Raw genomic sequence first — 21,978 nt, 5'->3', positions numbered from 1 at the left:
ATAATAAGTATGTTTGAAATGCTTGTGTACGGTATTTTATACTAGGTAATGAGTCCAGAAAATCCTTTTGTATGTCAGCACTGATCTGAGGATGAATCTCCTTATTTCTTTGCATTGTTACTCATTCCCCACCTTCCTTCCCAGTCCCCTCTCCTTACAGAAACCAGCCCAGTGGAGCTGATGTGTAACCTGTCATTTCACCCTTCCTATGTTGATGTAGACAAGTGAATTATTGGAAACTGTGTGATGTTATGTTGTATATGTGTGTTTTTAAATTTACATGAATGGTATTGTGTATATTTCATTGTTCTTTTTCACATATTCTTATGTTTGTTAGATAGCCATATATAAATCCAGTTCATCACTTCTGACTCTTAGAAAGTATGGCTGTGTGTATGTGTGCAAGAATACACACACATGCATGCATGTGCACACACATACATTTTATATTTTAAATCTCTTATACCTCTAGGGATATTCGCTTAAACTGCCTTCTTTGCTAACACAAAAAAATTCTACAGTAAATATTTGCAGGTATTTCTCATTGAACACTTAGGCAACAACTTTTCAGAGACTAATACCCAGAAATAAGTTCCTTAATTTTGTTAACAACTGACAGACTGAAGTATAGCCACTCTGTTGACTATAAATCTGTTGACTATAAATTACTATCTTTTATTTAATTAATAGTGAGAGTTTGGCTATTGCTATTTCCTTTTCTCTGAATTGCTTTTTAATATCCTTTGCTCCGTGTTCTGTTGGTTTCTTCATCGTGTGTGTGTGTGTGTGTTTGTAAAAACACTTTGCATATTTTAGAACACTACTTCTCAATTGCATGTGAGTTCACATATCCCTTTTGGAAGGAGGGGGTCCCAGCTCATTCAGGAGGTTCACAGGTCAACACTAGTTCCTTAATAATTCTAAGGCTTTCTTTACCATTTTCACTGTTTTAATATTTGCACTGATGCCACAAAACAACAGTGCGTAAAACTGCTGATTCCTTAGCACAAACAAGACAGTAGCACCAAACGGTACTAATAGTCATTTTATCCGTCTCCATCATGCACATGCTGGGGTAAAAAATTTAAAGAAATTCAGCTCATTTAATAATGTTTTTGATAAAGCGTTAATGATCATGAATTTTATTAAATGCCAATCCTTGCTGTGTCTTTAATATTCTGCACAATCAAATTGGAATTACACAGAAAGCACTTCTGATAAGTATGGAAGTATGGTGATTATCTCAAGAAAAAGCATTGGGGAGATTGTGTGAGTTACAAGCTGAACTACCCCCTCCTTTTTATTTTATTTTTTTAAAGATTTGTTTATTTATTTTAGAGAGAGAGGTGGGGGGAGAGAGAGGGAGAGAGAGAATCTTAAGCAGACTCCACCCCAGCACAGAACCAGACACAGGACTCGATCCCATGACCCTGAGATCATGACCTGAGCCGAAATCAAGAGTCCAACATTTAACCAATTTAGCCACCTTGTCACCCCTACCCCCTCCTTTTTAAATATCATGTTTACTTTAAGGAAATATTGACAAACCATGACTGTTCATAACTGAATATTTGGCAGATATTGCCTTGAAAATGAACAAAGTAATCCTGCTACATTAAGGAACATAGTTGACAGCATTTGTTGCTAGTGATAAAATTTGAAATTTCAAATGAAAATTAGAATTTGGGAAAAAATGTAAGCACCAGCGTGAGCTCGATAGCTTCTAATACTTAAAGACTTTTCTGATAAAATTGATGGTGATATTAATGAATGTAACTTTTTGATATTATAAAATAAAAGGTATTGATATTTACAGACTCTCCATAGCTCAGTGAGACTATATTTTCCAAATGGCCATTGCATGATGGTACAAAATCATGAGTAGGTAAAAGATCTGTTTAAAGTACAAGATAAACCGATGGATTTTAACTTAACAAATATAAAAAGTTCACTGGTAGATTTCAGATTCCACACTGCAACTAAAATTTAAACTATTGTCAAGTTTCGATGTGCTAACAAGGAAGAATATACATGTTATCTGGAAAGGTTATTAAAATAGTCCTTCCTTTTCCAACTACATGTCTGTGTGAAGCTGCATTTTCTTCATTCACTTCAGCCAAAAAATATTTTGTAATGGATTGAGGGCAGCAGCAAATATGAGAACTTACCTGTCTTCTCTTAAGCTAGATACTCAAGAGATTTGTAAAAATGTAAAATAAGCTTTCAATAAATTTTTAGTTTGGGACAATATAATTAGTTTTTAAAAAAATAAGTTGTTTATGTTAAAATGTATTTGGTTTATTATCGTTATTTTAAAATTAATTATTAAGTATTTTTTAATTTGTCAGCTTTTTAATACAATAAATATATATGTTATATACTCCATATATTACTATATTACTATATACAGTGTGTGTGTATGTATATATACACACATATATACATATCTCACAGTGCTGTGTGTGAGTGCATTTGCTCTTTGGGTCCTTCAGTAATTTTTAAGAGTAAAGGAGTCTTGAGACCTAGAAGTTTGTGAACTAGTGTACTACATAAGCCCCTGTTGGTGTTTGATATTACAAATCTCTCCTCCCGAGCTGTCACCTTTCTATTAACTTTACCTCTAATGTACTTGGTTGAATAGAAACCTTTAAATTTTTGAAAAGGAACCAATTTCATTTTTCCCTTCACACTTTGTTTTTTTCTGGTCTTCTTAAGAACAGCTTCTTCAAATCTGAGGTCACAAAAATATGTTTCTACATTTTCTTCTACTAGGTGAATAGTGTTACTTTTCACGTTTGGCCCTTAGTACATTCCAGTCCAAACTCATTTTTCTCTATATAGACTATCAATTTTCCCAACACCATTTACTAAATCTGGCCTTTCCCCCCTGACTTGTAAAGCTTCCTCAAGTGTGAATATATGTCTAGGCCTCTTCGTGGACCCCTCTTCCAATTCCAATTAGGTATTTTTCTGTCTCTAGGTTAGCGCCACATTATTTTTAATTAAAATAGTCTCGAGATGTCTTAATATATGGCAAATTTCCCCCATTTTTCATATCTCTTTTCCAGTATTCCTGAGTATTTATAATGAAAAGTTGTTTTTCGATGTATAATTTAAAATAAAATTACAGATTTTTTAGAATAAATTTATCATAACACAGAATACTGTCCTGGATTTTTTTTTTAAGATTTTATTTATTCATTTGAGACACAGAGATACAGAGAGAGAGAGAACATGAGCAGGGGGAGAGGGAGAGGGAGAAGCAGACTCCCCGCTGAGCCAGGAGCCCAACGTGGGGCTCGATCCCAGGACCCGGGATCATGACCCGAGCCGAAGGCAGATGCTTAACCATCTGAGCCACCCAGGCGCCCCCTGTCCTGGATTTTGATGAAAACTGCACAGAATTTACAAACAAAATTCAGAGAACAAATTTATTATGTTGTATCATCCATTAAAATGTATACTGGTCTTCCATTATATATTTTGGTTAAAAAATATTTTCCATAAGGTCATATTGTTTATTAATACTTTCTAGATATTTTCTAGAACCACTTAGTTTCTAGATATTTTATAATTCCTTTCACTATTATAAATAACATCTTATTATCCATCTTTTATTTTTACTTTAATTATATTTATATTTTGAATAGGTAAGACATCACATACTTCAAGTTTCAAAAGACACTAAAGAGTATATACAGCACTGTCAAAGTTATTCGTCCCTCTTCTCTCCCCAAGTTGTTTACCTCCTTTTAAAGAAACCACTGTTAACCAGTTTTGCGTTTTTGCTTTCAGAGACATTATAATCCTGTACAAGAAAACATGTATATGTATTATTTGCCCTTTACAGTAGTATAAACAGAAGTATGCAGCACACACTGTTCTGTTGCAAACGTCTTACTGCTTTTTCCATATAATTTCCAGATAATTGTAGATACTCTTCTTTGATACCACACCAAAACTTGACAAGCAGTAATTTCTTAAACCTATGCTAAGAGCTCTCTCTTTCTCTCCCTCCCCCTCTTGCTCCTCTCCTCCCACCCCTCATTCTTGTTCCTTTTCTTTACAGCTGAAGGGTATTCCATTTTCTGGACTTTCCCATAATGAAATGACTTAGACCCCTACTGATAGATTCAAATTGTTTGAAATTGTGTTCTGTTATATACAGTGCTGGAGGGAACAATTTTGTAGCTACATCAATTTGCCTATGTATGATTATACTTGTAGGCTGCATTCTTAGAATGAAATTGCTGAATTTAAGGAAATGTGCATTTGTCATTTCATTTCATGTCACAAATTCATAAAAGTCCTTCATAAAAGACTGTCATTTATACTCCCACTAGGAATGTACAAGCTTGCCTATTTCTTTACACTTTAGTGAATATTTTACAATATTGTGTGAATTATAGTATCTTGGAGTAGGTTTAATTTAATTTGTATTCTGAGTAAGATTGAGTATCTCTTCATATGTTTAAGATCCATATGTATTTCCTTTGAGGTCAACTAACAAAAATCCCTTGCCCATGTTTTTTCTATTGAGTTGTTTGTGTTTTACCTGTTAATAGGTAAGACCTAATTTCTTGGGCGCCTGGGTGGCTCAGTTGGTTAAGCGACTGCCTTCGGCTCAGGTTGGGATCCTGGAGTCCCGGGATCGAGTCCCGCATCGGGCTCCCTGCTCAGCAAGGAGCCTGCTTCTCCCTCTGACCCTCCCCCCTCTCATGTGCTCTCTCTCTCTCTCATTCTGTCTCAAATAAATAAATAAAATCTTTAAAAAAAAAAAAAGACCTAATTTCTTTGATTAATCAACTCTTTGCTATGATTTAGAAAACATTAATCCTAGTTGTCATTTATATTTTACTTTATTTTGCTTTTTATCTTAAAGAAATTTTTAGTTTAATGACATTTTTAAAACTAGTACCATGATTAGAAAGTCATTTTCATCTCAGATTATTTTTAATTCAATATCCTCCTCTGGTCCTTTGGTGGTTGGTTGGTTTGTTTTTCATTTAAGTATTTAATTTACCTGGAATTTACTCTGGGATAAAAGGACAGATATTAATCTAAATTTATTTATTTAAGATATTTACCAAATTATCCCAATCCAGTTGTTCAATATTCTATTTTTTCTCCACTGATTTAAATATCAGTTATTTCATATATAAAATTTCTTTACAGAGTGGGGTCTGTATTTATTGATTTTCTACTCTGTTTTATTGATCTGTCTGCTTTTACATGTGGCAGTATCACACTATCTTAATTATTTATATTACATTTTCAATTAATTGCTGATATAGATTAAATGTTGATCTCATATTAAGCAAATTTGCAGAACTTTTTCATTCATTTTTATTATTTGTTGCTTCCTTGAATTCTCAAAGTAAATTGTTACATCATCTGCCAGTATGGGCAATCTCTGAATCCCATTCTACTGCCTTCTGGAGGGGGTTTCATAACCTGTCTTGGGCTCACTAGTTTATTCTACAGCTCTGTCTCTTTGTTTGAAATCCACCCATTAGGAACCTTATGTAGTTTAATTTTAAACTTTTTTTAACTTTAATTATATTTTTTATTCTCAGTATTTCCAACTCGTTCTTTTTTTGTTTCAGTCTTATGTTTCAAAAATATCCTTATCTTCTTAGGGAATTTTTTTTTAACTTTAAAATCTTAATCTTTCAGTTCTATTAGATTAGTTTTTTTCTAGTATTAGTTCTTTTTTTTGTTTTCTTCTTTTGATTACAGTGCTTGCATTTCTCAGGGAGTTTGTATTAAAATCTTGGCTAGTCGTGTACCTGAAGGGCAATGTGACACCACTGACCTAGTTTCAGCTATTCCAGGTGGATCACATTGGTGCAAAGAGGGGGCTTTATGACAGTTATAATCTGTACTTATCCTGAATCCCTCTCCCCCCTAACTCAGTTGCCCCAGACCCTGCTTTTATCAGCATCTCCATTGCTCCATTTTACCTCCTTAGTGCAGAGACAGGGCTGTGGAGTGCAGAGGGGGAAACACGCAGACTTGTTAGTGACTGCAGGCTCCCCATTCCAGCCTGGCCCACATGTCACCACTGCCTCGCCTGGCACTGGACTGGAACTGGGTAGATCAGGAAGGAGCCAGACTGCAAAATGAGAATAAGAAATGGCAAATTTAGAAAGCTCTTCTCAAGCCTGTCTCCCATCACTAGCCCTTGGAGTTTTCCCCACATCCCAAACATAGAGACATGCACTGGGATCTCGACGCTAAGGGTTTCTCATGTTTTTTTTGCGTTAGAGTTTGATAAATCTCAGTACCTGCTCAACAACCTTCTAACCTGGAGTATCTCCAGTGCTGAATTCAGGGGAGAGGGGCAGTATCCCATGCTTGTTGCTGTCTTGTCAGGAACCCATGAATTTTCCTTTTTTCCCCACTTTGAAGCTAGTGATTGGATTCACACACACACACACACACACACACACACACACACACATACTTAAACATAGTAGCCCTAAATGTCTTATAAGTTCATAGCTTTGGAAGTTGTTTCTAAAAGTATTTTCGTATGGTTATTATGAGTATCAGCTCTCATAAATGCAGTGTACCTCTCCGAGTCCAAATTCCCTAACATCAAATGGTTAAAGTAGAAAGAATGCTTCTTTTCATTTAAATAACAACAAAAACTGGGCACGTGGGTGGCTCAGTTGGTTAGGCGACTGCCTTCGGCTCAGGTCATGGTCTCGGGGTCCTGGGATTGAGTCCCGCATCGGGCTCCCTGCTCCTTGGGAGCCTGCTTCTCCCTCTGCCCCTCTCTCACTCTCTGTCTCTCATGAATAAATAAATAAAATTTTAAAAAAATAAATAAAATTAAAAAAATAACAACAAAAACTGAAAATCAACCCCAAAAGCAAATGTTCCAAGAGATTTCTATGTGGCAGGTGTTATTAAATTTTTACATGCATTACATCGTATAATCCTCTCATGCAATAATTCTATTAAAATCCCTTTTACAAGGGAGGAAATTAAATTTCAGAAGGCTTAGACAAGTTGCCCAAGATTATATTGGTGGGAAGTGACAAAAGCCAGGGATGAAACTGTCAGTTTTTTTGCCTTCTGCCTGGCCTTTGCATGGGTTCTAGGCATTCTAGATCCAGATTATGTTTCTTAATATTTATATGCATGCAGGGGACACCATTCACTCAAAATACCTTAGAATGAGCTTCTGTTTGGCCATGCAATCTACCTACCTCCCAGTAGAATAATAATTTCTCTGAAACCAGATAAATAAATGAAAATAATTCATTGTATATTTGAATATCCATCAAGTTCAGGGAGTAATTTTGGAATTTCTGGTACAATCCCTGGTAGACCTTTAACATAGTATCTGGAGTGGTTCATACAGGCAGAATAAGTAGAATACACAGTTCTCCTTTGAGCCAATGTCATTTTACAAAGAGGTTATAACATAATGTTGGAATCCATGAAAGGGGATTACTTGCAACAAGTTGTGTGGTGGAGATGTTTCTAAAATCGTGCCCTAGCTTTCTTCCAAGGCTCAGTTTATTTCTCACAGCAATATAGATTCCTGGTATTAAACTGGAGTTCGACCATGAGAGTGAAATCTTAGCCATCTTATGTTGAATATCTTATTATCCAAGCTTAAGAGTGCTAGGTATATGAGAACCCAAAGTCTAAAACCTAGTAAGTGTTAATCATCCCAGAACCTGTGTTCTATAAATTTTTTATGTAATGAAAACAGCCCTGATATTTAATTACAAATACTGACTAAAAGTAGATACAACCCAAGTTGGGTGCTGCTTTATTATCTGGAATTTCAGCTCCCTGAGATATACTCTCAGGGCCTATAAATATTAGAGTAAATAGGAATCTTTTAAAACATCATTTCAAATGATTTAGAGAGAAACATGTACTCAAATTTTTATTTTCTGGATTGTTGTACTTCCACAATTTAAGCTTTAGAAAATGAGTCTACAGCTCATCAGCCAAAACTCAAGCAGAGATAATTTGGTTGTCTATAAGAGGTATAAACAAGATAATTGAAACAAGATAAAAGATAATTGAAAAGGAATGTTCAGCAATATCAAGGGTGGAATTTGGCTTCCACAATGGGAGGAAACATGATTCAAAGTGTCCACTATTTATGTTGTATATCTTAAAATGGTTTAGACTATGAAGAGTCTCAGATTAAAAAAAGAAAAAGAAGATCATATGTAAGATACTGGAAGAATGTTGTTCTTCCATAGCAATGTGCTAATTTACCTAACATATTGAAATAATAAATATCTTCTGGAGGTTACCTATTCTAAACTCACAGTTAAAATTCCAAAATCAATCTTTAGAGAACTAGTTGAGATAAATATTAAGAGCAATAGGTAAAATTTACCTTCATGGAGTATAATCTTGTATTTGAGCCTCCAAACAAGAACGGGACATAACATGTATTCATGTCAGAAATGTTGATGTGAGAGTATTAAAATGAGAAAAGTAAAACTGGACAGCCAAGTCAACTTACTTAGCATTGTTGCAGAAGAGAAGGGACCAAAGACCCAGAATTTAACAAGAAAAATGTTGTTTGTAAGTTCTGCATTATACGAATGAAAGAGGGGCATACGAATGTTCACCAGTCAGAAGCTGGGGACTACCCCGCCCCAGTTATTTAACTCATCAGAATTCCAAGTTTTCTTAATACATGAGTCAATACTGCCTTTTCCCAAGAGAACTGCCTTATTAACACTGACTGGAAAGGATCCTCATGACGTTCAGTGGGGGAAGATGAGACTGGGAAGCTCACAATAAAGAGGAAGGTAGCCCTTGCCCTGTTGGCAAATTTTCCAAAGCCTAAAAGAACATTTGCTACATGAAGGATTGCCCATAACACACTTAACACATTTAAAATCTATAAATCCAGGGAAATAAAACATCGTAAGCCTTTAGTAAGTCACACGGATTGTATGGGGGTGGGAAGGTTTTAAGGATTGCTTTCTTAGTTCTGATTTTTAACTTTTTGAATATGCAACATGAATATATATTTAGCATATAGTTTATATATGCTATATATATATATAGTGACTTATAGAGGAGCTGATTTCCTCATGCACATCCTCTACAAATGTGAACTCTTAGTCTCATCACAAAGTGAAAAACCCTAGTCACTTGTATGAATCTGAAGATTTTCTCATTTTCTTTGGGAAATGATATCTGAATTATTAACATTATAATACGAGACATTAAAATTGTTCTGATTTGTAATTGGTGAGAAGGGAGCTCTATAGCAATTTGTCAAGAACATTTGAGACAGTACCTTTCTACTTAGTTGAAGATTTTATAAATATTGTAAGGGCATTCTAAAGTGAATGGAACAATTTTTTTTAAAAGATTATTTATTTGAGAGAGAGTGTGCACCCACACAAGTGGGGGGAGGGGCAGAGGAAGTGGGAGAGAGGCAGATTCCCCACTGAGCACAGAACCCTATGTGGGGTTCCATCCCATGACCCTCGAGATCATGATTCGAGCCAAAAGCAAGAGTCCAACACTCAACTGACTGAGCCACCGAGGCGCCCTGCTAATAGAACAATTTTTAATGTCTGCCATATATGAAGAAAATGTTTCTTACCTTGTAGCATTTAGAAGGAGCTCCCTATTTAACTATGAAAAAATACTAAAAATTTTATTAGTTGACTGTTACTCTTGCAGCAAACTATTAGAAGGTGATTTGGAATAGGGAGAATATATGGAGAGAAAATACTGGTTAGAAAGTCTCCATATGATGAAATGAAGAGAAAAGCAACTATGTGTTGAAAAACCCTCCGTAACCCATAATAGAGACTACAGTATAAAGATCCAGCAACTGAAGATACTTCTGTTTGGTTTTTTTGTTTGTTTTTGTCATTACTGTTACCTTTATCTTTTTTTATTCTAGTATTCAGTGATCTCAGAATGATTTTCATGTTTAATTTTAAATGGAAATTTGTTGAAGTCGAAAGAACTTGAGACACATTAAAATTATGTTGACATTACTGTTTCAAAGTAATGTCACTGAGGCAATTTTGACAAGATAATATTCCCATTTTTTAGTTTACTAAATCATACCTCCATATTGTGACCAACCAAATGTTTTTCATACTAATATTTTGGCAGCAAACTGCCTTTTTCAAACTTTGTTCACAAATATTTCTTACTTAAGAAATATATTCCATTAGAGAAAGATTTTGAAGCTAAACTTGACGTACACTTAATAATCATCTGAAAAAATACAGGAAAATTAATATATTTTTGTATTATTTTAAATCTATACTAATAAATAAAAATGTCCCATTCCCAAAATCGATATTTTCCATATTGTTATCTTGAAAACAGTGAGATTACCGTTGATTATGCCTTGTCTCTTTAGATAAATTTACAAAGAAAAATGAGAGTCACTGGTGTGATTACTCAAGGAGCTAAAAGGATTGGAAGTCCAGAGTATATAAAATCCTACAAAATTGCCTATAGCAACGATGGAAAAACTTGGACAATGTACAAAGTAAAAGGCACCAATGAAGACATGGTAAGACTGACTTAACATATTTAATTTAAAAGTAAAATTTCATTAATAATCATTGATTGCCAAATAGTTACTGAGTCTTAAACAAAAGCCTTATGTTGTTGCAAATACATTTGTAATTTTTTTTTAATTGGTCTAGTAAGGCGTAGGGTGTAAGGAGTTTTTCCAAGTTATAAATGTACAGTGGCTACTGTTTAAGATTTTCTCAGATTTTAATTGGTGGTTGTATAAACACTTTATCACAATGTTAGCATAGTCCTGTATATGACAATTAATTTTCATTTTTAAAATAGCTTTCGATTTCATTTTATTGCTTTGACAGATTAGCACTCTCCTTAATCAAGTAAGTACAGATCAAAATTACTATTTTTGAAGAAAAAATTATTAGTATTAACAAAAATACCAGGTGATAGAAAAGATGTATGCTTGTATATTTCACATTAGAAAACAATTTGTTACTCAGCAGAATATAATATGTTAGAGGAAATGAATATAATATTCAGTGTCTACTTTGCCTTTTCATATGATAGTCCCAATTTTTTATCAAATTTTCCTCAAAAGGTTTAATTTTAAAAATATCAGGACTGCAGCTCATCCCATTTAAAACCAAGTGGTTAGACTAAATTCTAATAAATTTTATGAAAGATTTTTTAAATACTTTCTTAAGTGAAATTAAATAAAGTTTTCTGATTACTAAGTTATATGAAAAGTAAAAGAAAAATGAGATTTAAAAGAATTAAAAATAACACATTTTAGCATCTAATTTTTAGAGGGAAACACTGTGTTTCACTGGAGATATATATGAAGCCTTTGATTTTCTCATCCAGTGATCTGGGACTGACTGATAAGAAAGTAATCTTGAGGAATCAGACCCTGAAGCATCCTTAAGTCTGATCATAGCATTAGAGAGACTGAGTAATCAGAAAGTACTAGTGAAGACTAGTTCCTACAAAAAATAAACCAAACCAAACAAAACAAAACAAAAACACCTATAAATACTAAGTAGCATGAACGGATGGACCCAGATTAAGTTGAAAGGTTTAAGGTGCCCATTTCTCAAAAAAAATAAAGAAGTACTCCCCTGGCTCTGAAGGACTGACCTTAAAATCGACAAGACCATCATAGTAAAGTATAGATTATGCCATAGACCACAATGGTTTATAGCTTTAATTAGGACTTTAGCTATAGGTTTTATATTCACAGCTGAGGACTAGGTGCTTCCTAAATGCTCCAGATCCCCAAATTACTTAATCCAATTTTTGAAGCATTACGTTGGATAGGATATAGGGTCAATATATGAAAATAGGTAAAGAAGCTGTTGCAATTAATAATTTTCAACTCTATATTATCTCTTTACCCAGGTGTTTCGTGGAAATGTTGATAACAACACACCCTATGCTAACTCTTTCACACCCCCGATAAAAGCTCAGTATGTAAGACTCTATCCGCAAGTTTGTCGAAGACACTGCACTTTGAGAATGGAACTTCTTGGATGTGAACTATCAGGTGAGTCTTATATTATCTATTTCTGTATTTTCTTTAAAGAAAAAAAACACATATTTGTATGTAGTCTATTACTAATTTGCCATTTCCCAACACTCACAGATATTAATTTCGCTACAAAATGTCTAGGGCATGCTTCATTGAGAAAATGTGTGTGTGTGCACATGTGCATGCATGTGTGTAGGACAAACAAGTTCCAAAACATGCTACAGAATAGAATTAATGTAGAAGGAGCAGTGTATTTCAAAAAAGTACAACAAATTCTCACTGGAAACTTTTGTCAAATTTAACTGTGTCTTGTTTTTAGGAGTAACTATGATTTATGTTTTGTGACAAAAGTTCAGCAAAAACGGGAATCTGCCTGACCTCATAAATTGCAGTTATGTTTTGGCTTTATGGCATAGAAAAGTAAGCTTCATCTTTGTCCATCCACCATGAGAACTTGGTTTTATTTTGTTTTGTTTAGTTTTTATGAAACATGTAAATTTATCATTCCTCCCAGGTAGGTAATACTTCAAAACCATGATAGCTACTATAAATTCATTCTGAGATCATTCTTACCTAGCAACCTGCTTATTGTACAAATAGTGATCATCCAGCTCAAAGATAAATCTATCAAAGGATTCAGAGCTAAATAATTCTTGTCTTCCAGGACCATCAGTACCAGATATAAAGATGAAGACTTAATGTGTGGATCTCACAGTGGTCCCATTTCAATATAACTAGATTCTGAACTAAACAAAAAACCTTATCTAGGCATTTCACTGTGCTATATTTTTGGTGGTGGTTCTTGTATCTCTAGCATCAACATTTAAAAACTATCTTTGCCGCTATGGTCTGAGATTATTTTGTTCAAACAATTGTTTTGTAGAAAGCCAAAATTCATGTGTGCCCCACTTTTTAGCATGAAAGACTTTATCAAACTTATAATAATGCCATTTAGCTAAAAATACGAGGACACATCTGTCCAAATGGACAACTGAGAGCTTTTTATTCATATCAAGAGGTTGTACAGACGTTAAAATGCATGCTTTATATTTGTTTCCCTCCTTAGGTTTATTTGTGATGCCAAGAAAGAGAGTGATTTTTAGCAGATAAAAGTTACCATTAAAAACAGCCAAACTTGGGCGCCTGGGTGGCTCAGTTGGTTAAGCGGCTGCCTTCGGCTCAGGTCATGATCCTGGAGTCCTGGGATCGAGTCCCACATCGGGCTCCTGGCTCAGCGGGGAGCCTGCTTCTCCCTCTGACCCTATCCCCTCTCATGCTGTTTCTCTCTCTCTCTCTCTCAAATAAATAAATAAATAAAATCTTTAAAAAAAAAAAAAAAACAGCCAAACTTTAAGTGAACCCATTACATTTAAAGGAATTAGAGACATTTGGCCAGATGAGTGAATCTATTTCAAGAATCACGTTTTCATACTATATATGGGCATCGTTTATAAAGTAACCAACATATGGTTTTAGTACCATTAATTATCCTAACAATGATGTTTTCTTTATTTTGGTAATTCGAACCAGCTTATTGACAGCCAGAAATCTCAACAGAATCATTGCTGTGCAGTGTTTATATTACATGTCACTCTATCATCACAGGCCAGTGTCATCCCTAAGTCATTCATCATAAAGCAATCAAGGAGAAGCCAAGCCCCGTGGTTTTTAGTTGTTTAACATTGCCGTCCCCAATTCTCCAGTCTCTTGATTCATGGGGGTCAGTCTCTCTTACATGGCACAGTTACACGCCCAAGGTATGAATATATTTTACTTTCAGGTTTTACTGGACGTTACACCTGACACTTTACAGATTTTATGCTCTTAAAAAGAACATACCCCATCTCCCGATTCCACAAATTGATTTCAAACTTGCATGCAGAGGATAAAATCTCTCAGTGGGTGCTTTTAAATGCTAGGGCACCTCACTCTAGAAATAATCAATTTTTTTGTTAATACTCATTTTGTTCAGGTGCTGTCTATTCTGGCAAAAGTGTTAATCTATACATATGAAATCATGTGGATGGGAAGGAAAATTTGTGGTGTGAGGCAAATTGGCAGAGAGGTTAGCTATAACACTTAGAAATAAACAGAAATATAATGTGCCAAATGATTTCCCACAGTCCCCTGCAATGCCGTTAAGCACAAGTCTGCCTTACTATATTCAATAAGCTGTTATTAAGATCTCTCAGCCTGCCCAGAAGATCAACAGTTAATTTTTTTCTCAGACACTTAAAAAAGAAAATCCCCTAAATTCTCTGAAAGAGGTATGATTCAAGATGGTTAGAATGAAATGAATCATGACTGTAATTAGAGGAGGAATAGTCATTAACAAATTATTCAGCACTTGCTCTGGGCTAGATACTAGACAACAGAGTGGGTATGAAATGAATTCTATGACGAAGCAGAAATGGTCAAAGTAAAGGCATCTGACTTCAAATATTATATCACAAAAGGAGAAAAACAACTTCCCTTTCCTTTGTATCTTTCTGCAAGCCAAGCAGTTTTACAAAGACTCCAGTATCAGAGCAGGGTGGGTATGGGGGGGGGGTCGGGGGGTTGGTGGTCATAATAGAAAAGTTAGAAATCTATAATGCAGGCAATGCATGTTACCTTAGAACTGCCAGCAGATAAATGGCATGTCGTTAAGATTTTGGAATTATCTAGAATCTTTGAGATTTGTCATGCAATTTTTCTCCCTCAGAAGTTATATTTAGGAATTTGAACTATTTTAATCCTGAGATTTAGGGTCTAGGTCTCCTACACCTGAATTCCAATAAGACTTGTGCTAAGGCACACAATTGGCTAACCCTCCATGTCAGTTTTGGTCATGTTTGCATAGGAGAGGTATTTCCTAGAAGGTGGATGTGAGACCAAACATGGAGAAGCCTCAAGAAGGTAGTGGTCTAGATTGACTAGAACAGAAGCAATTAGTTGTACTTAAGAATTATTTATCATGAGCAGTTCTAAGCCCTCTCTCTTAGAGCCTGGACTTAAAACAGCCTCGTTTCAAAAAATGCAATGAGTCCTACTACATTATTTAGTGCTTACTGGTCTGCTGATCTGGGGACTTAAGGTTGTTATGTGTCAGAATGAGCTTTATGGAAATAATAAGCGTAACTAACACTTACTGAATGCTAGCTATATGCCAGACTGTTTCTAAATACTTTATTTAGCTAAATAAATACATACATACATACATACATACTTTATTTATCTAATTTCTTTGAACACTTTTTGAGGTAGGTTCTATTATTACCACCATTTTACAAATGAGAAAAGGGAGGCATAACATGGTTAAATAATGGGTAAAAGGCCACAAAGAGAATAAGTGGGAAACCAGTACAGTACAAGGCGACGGACTTGATTGGAGAAGTCCCCCCTTTCGTCTTGACTTTCTTGATGATCAAACCCATGTGTTCTTTGGTCAAAATGTAGCAATTATACATAGCAAGACTCAACCACTGACTAATATGGTAATAGAATCATGCTTCCTGTTATGAGCTTTGTGAATGGAATTTTGTCACAGTTGCAACTCAAGATTGGGAAATTATGTGTATGTTTCTTTGAGAAATTGTGTGTGTGTGTGTGCACACGCATGCATGTGAGGACATATACACACAATTTCCCATTGACAAACAAACCCAAATTTCATACCATGTCAAAACTGAAAACATATGTGCCAATTTGAAAATCTTTCAAAAATATCCAGTACTAGAAGTTACTGAGTATGATCAAAATGTAAGTTTTTATAAGAAGGCTTGTGCAATAATGATTTTTGCAAGAATTACCTTATTTTCTTTTATTATCTTATCTATTACTTTAAATTCTATACTTACATAGTGCCTGGCACATGGTACACGTTGAATAAATATAAGCTTCCTCAGTGTCCAGAAGAAGCCATGTTGGTGCTATAAGAATCAGTGATAAAGATTAACAGACAATTCTCAGAAAACAAAATACTGTCCAGTTTGAAATATACCATTGGAGTGGTTTGTGAAAATGACTTTGTACTGAGGGAATTTTCATTTGCAATATTATGGAAACAAATAAAAGAAAACCAAATATACTTCGTGAGAAAATGTTCTTTTTTGAAGACACAATGAAACTGTTGAAAACCAGGGAATAGTCATGAGGCTATCAGTAATGAGACAGGAGAGAGCATTTCAGCCTTGTTTTCATTTTGCAAAATCATCTATCACAGAAAAGTGGTTTGAATTGTCTGCCTTGTTTTCAATTTTTCCAAAATATATTCAGACAAAATAGCCTGAATTGGCTATCTTGTTTTTCGATTTTGTTCCAGATTTATTTCTGATTATAGCCTTTTCTGAATTTAGATGCTTTCTCTTTGGGGAAATGAATAGCATTATGCTTAATCTTCTTTTGCCCATCCAAAATGAACGTAGAAGACTTCCAGGGTAATAAATTATTTTTCTCATGGAGCCTTTCTCATTTTCTTCCAGGCTGTTCGGAGCCTCTGGGGATGAAATCAGGACATATACAAGACTATCAGATCACTGCATCGAGCATCTTCAGGACTCTCAACATGGACATGTTCACTTGGGAACCAAGGAAAGCTCGACTGGACAAACAGGGCAAAGTGAATGCCTGGACCTCTGGCCACAATGACCAGTCACAATGGTTACAGGTAATATTTTCAAAAACTGTTTCACCAGTGTCTGCTCCTCTTCCTTTGGAGATTTCCTGTTGGTTAGGTGAATGTCAGAGTCCTTGCCTTCATTCTAATTTAAGTGTACCTTCTTCTTTGGCTTACCTAAAATTGGTAAAACAAAAATTCCTTATGAAGCCATATCCATGGGCTATTTTTACTGTGATGTTTATTTATAGATGCTTCTGTCAGATTGATGCCCCAGATTGTACCAGATCACAATATACATGGGTCAATTCAATCGATCATGAAAGCATTTGCATTTTAACTCTCATCTACCCTAATGCTTCCTGTTGGTATTGGTTTGAAAGTGCCACAGCAGGATTCCAGACCGCCCTGAAATCATGCTATTGACCTGCAGATTGTTCCCACAGAATCATGACTCGTGACTTATTAGCTCTTTATCCGCGGTTGCTAAGCAATGGAGCAATTTGATTACATCCTCATAAGAGACCTTGCTTATAGAAGGAAAGCATAGACACTGCAGAGTCTATTTATCATTTGCAAATGAAGTGCAGTTATAGTCAGTGCTTTTTAAAAACAATCTTCTTGAAATGTATTTATTGTGGAGTACTTTTAAGTATGCACAAATTTGTTAATGTCTTCTGTGGCAAAGAAAAGTAAGACAGCTTAATTCCGTGATGAGGTCATTTTATTTGAAAGATACGAGTTCTATTATTTATTTTTATGCTGTATCCATGAGTTTCAAAACTGTGGTAATTCATTACATTTCTGAAAATTACAAAAACAATTATAATAGCAACAAATGTTACTCTTCATGGAACCAGATTTGCCACCTGAGTCTGTTCTAAGTCACCCGAAACGTCCAATAGAGTCTTCTTAATCTCTTTACTTTCCCCTAACATTCTATCTGGGTCTCTATTGATCTGGAGCTTTATTGAGCTCTTTCATTAGCTATTATGCATTAAGGATAATTCTGTGTGTTTTTCTCCTTTTAATGTTTAAGAGCTTTTTGAAGGAAGGGTGTATGTCTACACACACACATGCACACACACAAACATACACACACATATACACTCACACTGCATATTTCTCTTCTCGCCATCCCCTCAGCCCCCTCCCTGATCTAGGCTACCACCCCCTCACCTGGGTTTTGCAGAAGCCTCCTGACCAGCTTTCCTGTTTCTGGTCTCACTCTCTAAAAATCCATTTCCCAAATTGTAACCAGTGAGTGCATTTTTTTTTCTAAAATGCAAATATGATTCTCTTACTCCCTTTCTAAAACCCTTCAATTGCTCCCTATTAGCCTCAGAATAAAGTGCAGATTTCTTAACATAGCCTCGAAGTTTTCTTTTGTCTTAAAGCTTTTATTTATTTATTTGACAGAGAGAGACATAGCGAGAGAGGGAACACAAGCAGGGGGAGTGGAAGAGAGAGAAGCAGTCTTCGCGCCGAGCAGGGAGCCCGATGTAGGGCTCGATCCCAGGACCCTGGGATCATGACATGAGCCGAAGGCAGATGCTTAATGACTGAGCCACCCAGGTGCCCCTAGCCTCGAAGTTTTTGCAGGAGTTGGCCCCTTGTCATCTCTTACCACACTTCTAAATTTGCTTCACTTTCTCAAACCAAATGTTCTCTCTTTCAATGCCTTTATAAATGTCCTCTTCCTAGAGGAAAAGAATAGAAAGAGCACCTCTACCCTTGGCATCCCCTGCCCTGTGTGGGTGACCTCCTCAGCTGCAGATTGGATGTACTTTCTTCTGGGAAGGCTTTGCTACTACTAGCAGCCTCATCTTACCACGGTAGTACTCAGCTCTCCCCTGAGTACTACTGTGTCCTCGGTAATACCCCCACTGTCCATTATCACACTGTATTGGAAACTGTGTTCTCAGATTCAGCTGTTTGCTCCAGGAGGGATGAAACTACATTTGTCTTTTGTGACTTCTCAACTTGTTGTCCAGTACCTCACTGAATACCTGTTATAACACCTGACATGATAGGCATTCAATAAATATTTGTTGAATGAATGAATAAGTGGATAAATGAATAGTTCAAAGTATAGTTCAAATTACTGATCTGGGCCTAGATGGCATATCATTCTGGTCCCTAACTGGTAACATCCTCAAATTTTAAAATAATATTTGAAATAGAAATCTAAAATGTCATGTGAGGGGCTCCTGGGTGGCTCAGTGGGTTAAGCATCTGACTCTTGGTTTCCATTCAGGTCATGATCTCGTGGGTTGTGGGATTGGAGCCCTGTGTCAGGCTCCCGGCTCATTGGGGAGCCTGCTTGAGAGTCTCTCCCTCTGCCCCTCACCCCACTTGTGCGTGCACTCTCTCTCTAAAATAAATAAATAAATCTTAAAAAAATAAAATAAAATCTCATGTTAAAGATCTAGTCTTTATAACACAGGAACTAAATTTTCATAATACATAGACTTTATGAAGTTTTCAAGTTCTTAATTTGAAGAAACCATGGAAAAACTTTTTCGCATTTGTTAGACTTGGATGGCAAAGTTAAACTGGTTCTTTGTTGCTGTATAACATTTTATGTATTGGAAATATTCTAGTCCTACCTCTGATTAACTGGATTTAGCTAATTTTATTTGTGAGTCATAATGCCATGTGGAATAAGACAAAATATCTTATACCCCATAAGTAACTCAGATAAGCTAGTAGACTCCAGAAATACCCACGTGAAAGGATTGCTGATGGCAAATATCTTTAGAAAGATAAAATAAAACAAACATTTTTTACATGAATCAGTGTGTAATCTTCGATCCACACCTCCATCCATCACTTTTTTTAAGATGGCTTTTCAACTGTCTTCTTGAAGTCACTTGCATGATGAAATAGATTCATTCTGTTGGTGACAGATTTTCTGTCAATTCAAGGACCAGTTCTTCCAGTATAGTCTGTTTTTTGTTGTGTCAAAACATATTCAGAATCTTCAGGGCAAGGTAAATTGACATCTTTTCTTATATTTTTTTTCTTTGTTGACATCATGAAAGAAAATGCTCCAGAATTGTGATTATTTTTAGCATCTTCTCCTCAAGAGAATATAATCTGTTCCACTGTACCTTGTTATGCTTGTTAGTATCTTTGTTGAAAATAATATTAACATTTTTACAGATAATGTGTAGGGTGAATTGGTTTTTGAATTATTGGTGTAGAGTCAGTTTTTATCCTTGTTTGAGACTTCTGAATTTGTAAGTTTTAGCTGTGTTTTTAACCAAGATGCATCAGTTCTGAGAAATAGCTCTTCAGAAGAAAAACCACGTCTGTCATTTAAAATTCCCTTCCTTCATTAACAATCTCCTGCTAATTGATTTTTAAGAAATTTCTTTTATACATCAACTGTACATATAACCCTCTAATGATGAGAGTTTTATTTCAGTTTAATAGGTTTTCCCCAAACCTACTTGGATAATATCTGGAAATAAGATTGCTCTAAAAGAAACCCCCCAAATGCCCTTTGGCCCAGTCATTATGTATTTTAAGGAATTCTTTAAGATATTCTTTTAAGGAATTCTTATGTATTCAAATATCACTTTAACATTTTATTCTTATTATTGCTCTAAGGTTTCTTCTAGTCTCTTCCATAATATGGTCAAACTATCAGCTGCTTCTCCAGCAAATGTTCTTGTGTTATTTTTTAGAAGTGATCTTACCTAACCCATTAATGTCCTTGAGCTACTGTTAATCATGAAATCATTATGCTATTCCTATAGAAACGTGGCAAAAGGGTGTTAAGTCCACAGGCAGTCCTAAATGAGAGACATTTCTCAGACCTCAGAAAAAATGTTGTTCCGTCACTTTGATGTGTTTGATGTTCTCTAAAACTTTGAGCAAGAAGCCCTACCAGTGTGTTTTCCAAGGCCTCTGAAGGTTAAATTGCAGTTTCTGCCTTTCAAAAAATCTTTCCTACACCTAAATTGAAACCACATAAGCCAATCATTCCTGACTCATAGTTGGACATTCCTAACACATAGTTAGATTAGATTTTAATCCCTGTTATAAAAATAAAGTGACATTTATCTCACTGAGATTTTTTAGGATCAGACAGTTATCTTCTGTGGTTAGTTTCTAAACAAAGGACCCAGAAGTTTTGTCGTATTTTAAGGTGGATTAAATCAGACAAATGACAGAACCAAGGAAGCACATAGTAGGTTCCCAGCAATGGATGATAGCTCCTTTTTTTTTCTTTCTGGTGATTTACATAATCTGAGGAGAATATAATCTGATGCCACCAGTCATAACTAAGAATGAAGATATGTATCCATATTCTTTGCTTCTTCCAAAGGGGATTTTCCAATAAAATGATGAAACGTAAAATACTATACTACCAACTCAGTTGCAAACTGTGAGCAGTATTGATAAGTTACATAAATTTGCATTAGCAAACAAAAAATTTCAATTTTTTTATCTAGGTAGTGGCAGATTTTTCAGATCTTTACCTGCGAGTAGTAATAATAATATTAATAGCTCTAAATGCACATTATGTTACTTGGCAATGTTCTCTACAGAAATCATATTCTTACTAGAATGTCTTTTTATGACCATTTTCAGTGGCTTTTTAACAGATTGAGTGAATTCCCTTCTTATTTATGCTCGGATTATACAAACTGCTTAAAATTCAGCATGGAATTGAGATGTTTAATGACATTCTAACAGGGGTAGGAGCATTACTGATGATAATCTTACAAATTGTGAAGAAATATTTTGGTCTAGTAGATGCAGCTGTACAAGGAACACTCTAAGAATTAACTTGGATTGATTAAAAATATTTTTTAAAATAAGACATTATAAATTCTCTTATAGTGTATATATCATGCATGAATTCATTGCCTTATTGGTGGTGACTATAGAACATGGATAAGTCACCATCCATAACTGAGTCTGGTTAAAAGTTTTTCAGATTTCATGAAGGGTAGCATAATATAAATGACTAATAGGAAGGAAAAGGTCAACAGATCACCTAGGAAATGACCTTTTGGTCTATTTCATGAAACATTTGCTAATTTAAGGTAGTCTGCATAGTATTTCAACCAAATTAGTAGAATTAATAGAGTTGTTAGACTGCACACTTTAGTATTGACTTTTGTCAAAATTGCAGCTAACCCTACACAGCTTTATTGCAATACTAATTTTATGGAAATGTGTAAGACAGCAATTGAATTTAAGTTTTCAAATTAACTAAACCTTATTTAATTTAGTCTGTTTCAGATTTTTTAAAGGGGGTATTCTAGCCATAAAATTCATAACTTCTTTAAAGCCATTAACTTTTCTTGCCCTTTGGACAATTTATTTACAGAGAAGCTGA

General features: G+C 35.1%; 1 protein-coding gene across 2 annotated transcripts in view; it reads left to right on the top strand.

Annotated features, from left to right (window-relative positions):
- Positions 1–21,978, top strand: part of EDIL3 (EGF like repeats and discoidin domains 3) — a 392,993-nt gene that overhangs the window by 286,369 nt on the left and 84,646 nt on the right. For both annotated transcript variants that reach the window (XM_035014793.1, XM_035014792.1), the window contains 3 exons: positions 10,382–10,537; positions 11,896–12,040; positions 16,489–16,673. In XM_035014793.1, the coding sequence (XP_034870684.1) occupies positions 10,382–10,537; positions 11,896–12,040; positions 16,489–16,673 (486 nt within the window). The remainder of the gene's footprint in view (positions 1–10,381; positions 10,538–11,895; positions 12,041–16,488; positions 16,674–21,978) is intronic.

Source organism: Mirounga leonina, unplaced genomic scaffold (genome assembly GCF_011800145.1).
Source record: "Mirounga leonina isolate KUSES-001 unplaced genomic scaffold, KU_Mleo_1.0 Mir_168, whole genome shotgun sequence".
NCBI classification, from domain to species: domain Eukaryota; kingdom Metazoa; phylum Chordata; class Mammalia; order Carnivora; family Phocidae; genus Mirounga; species Mirounga leonina.
This window is presented reverse-complemented; position numbering and strand designations above follow the sequence as displayed.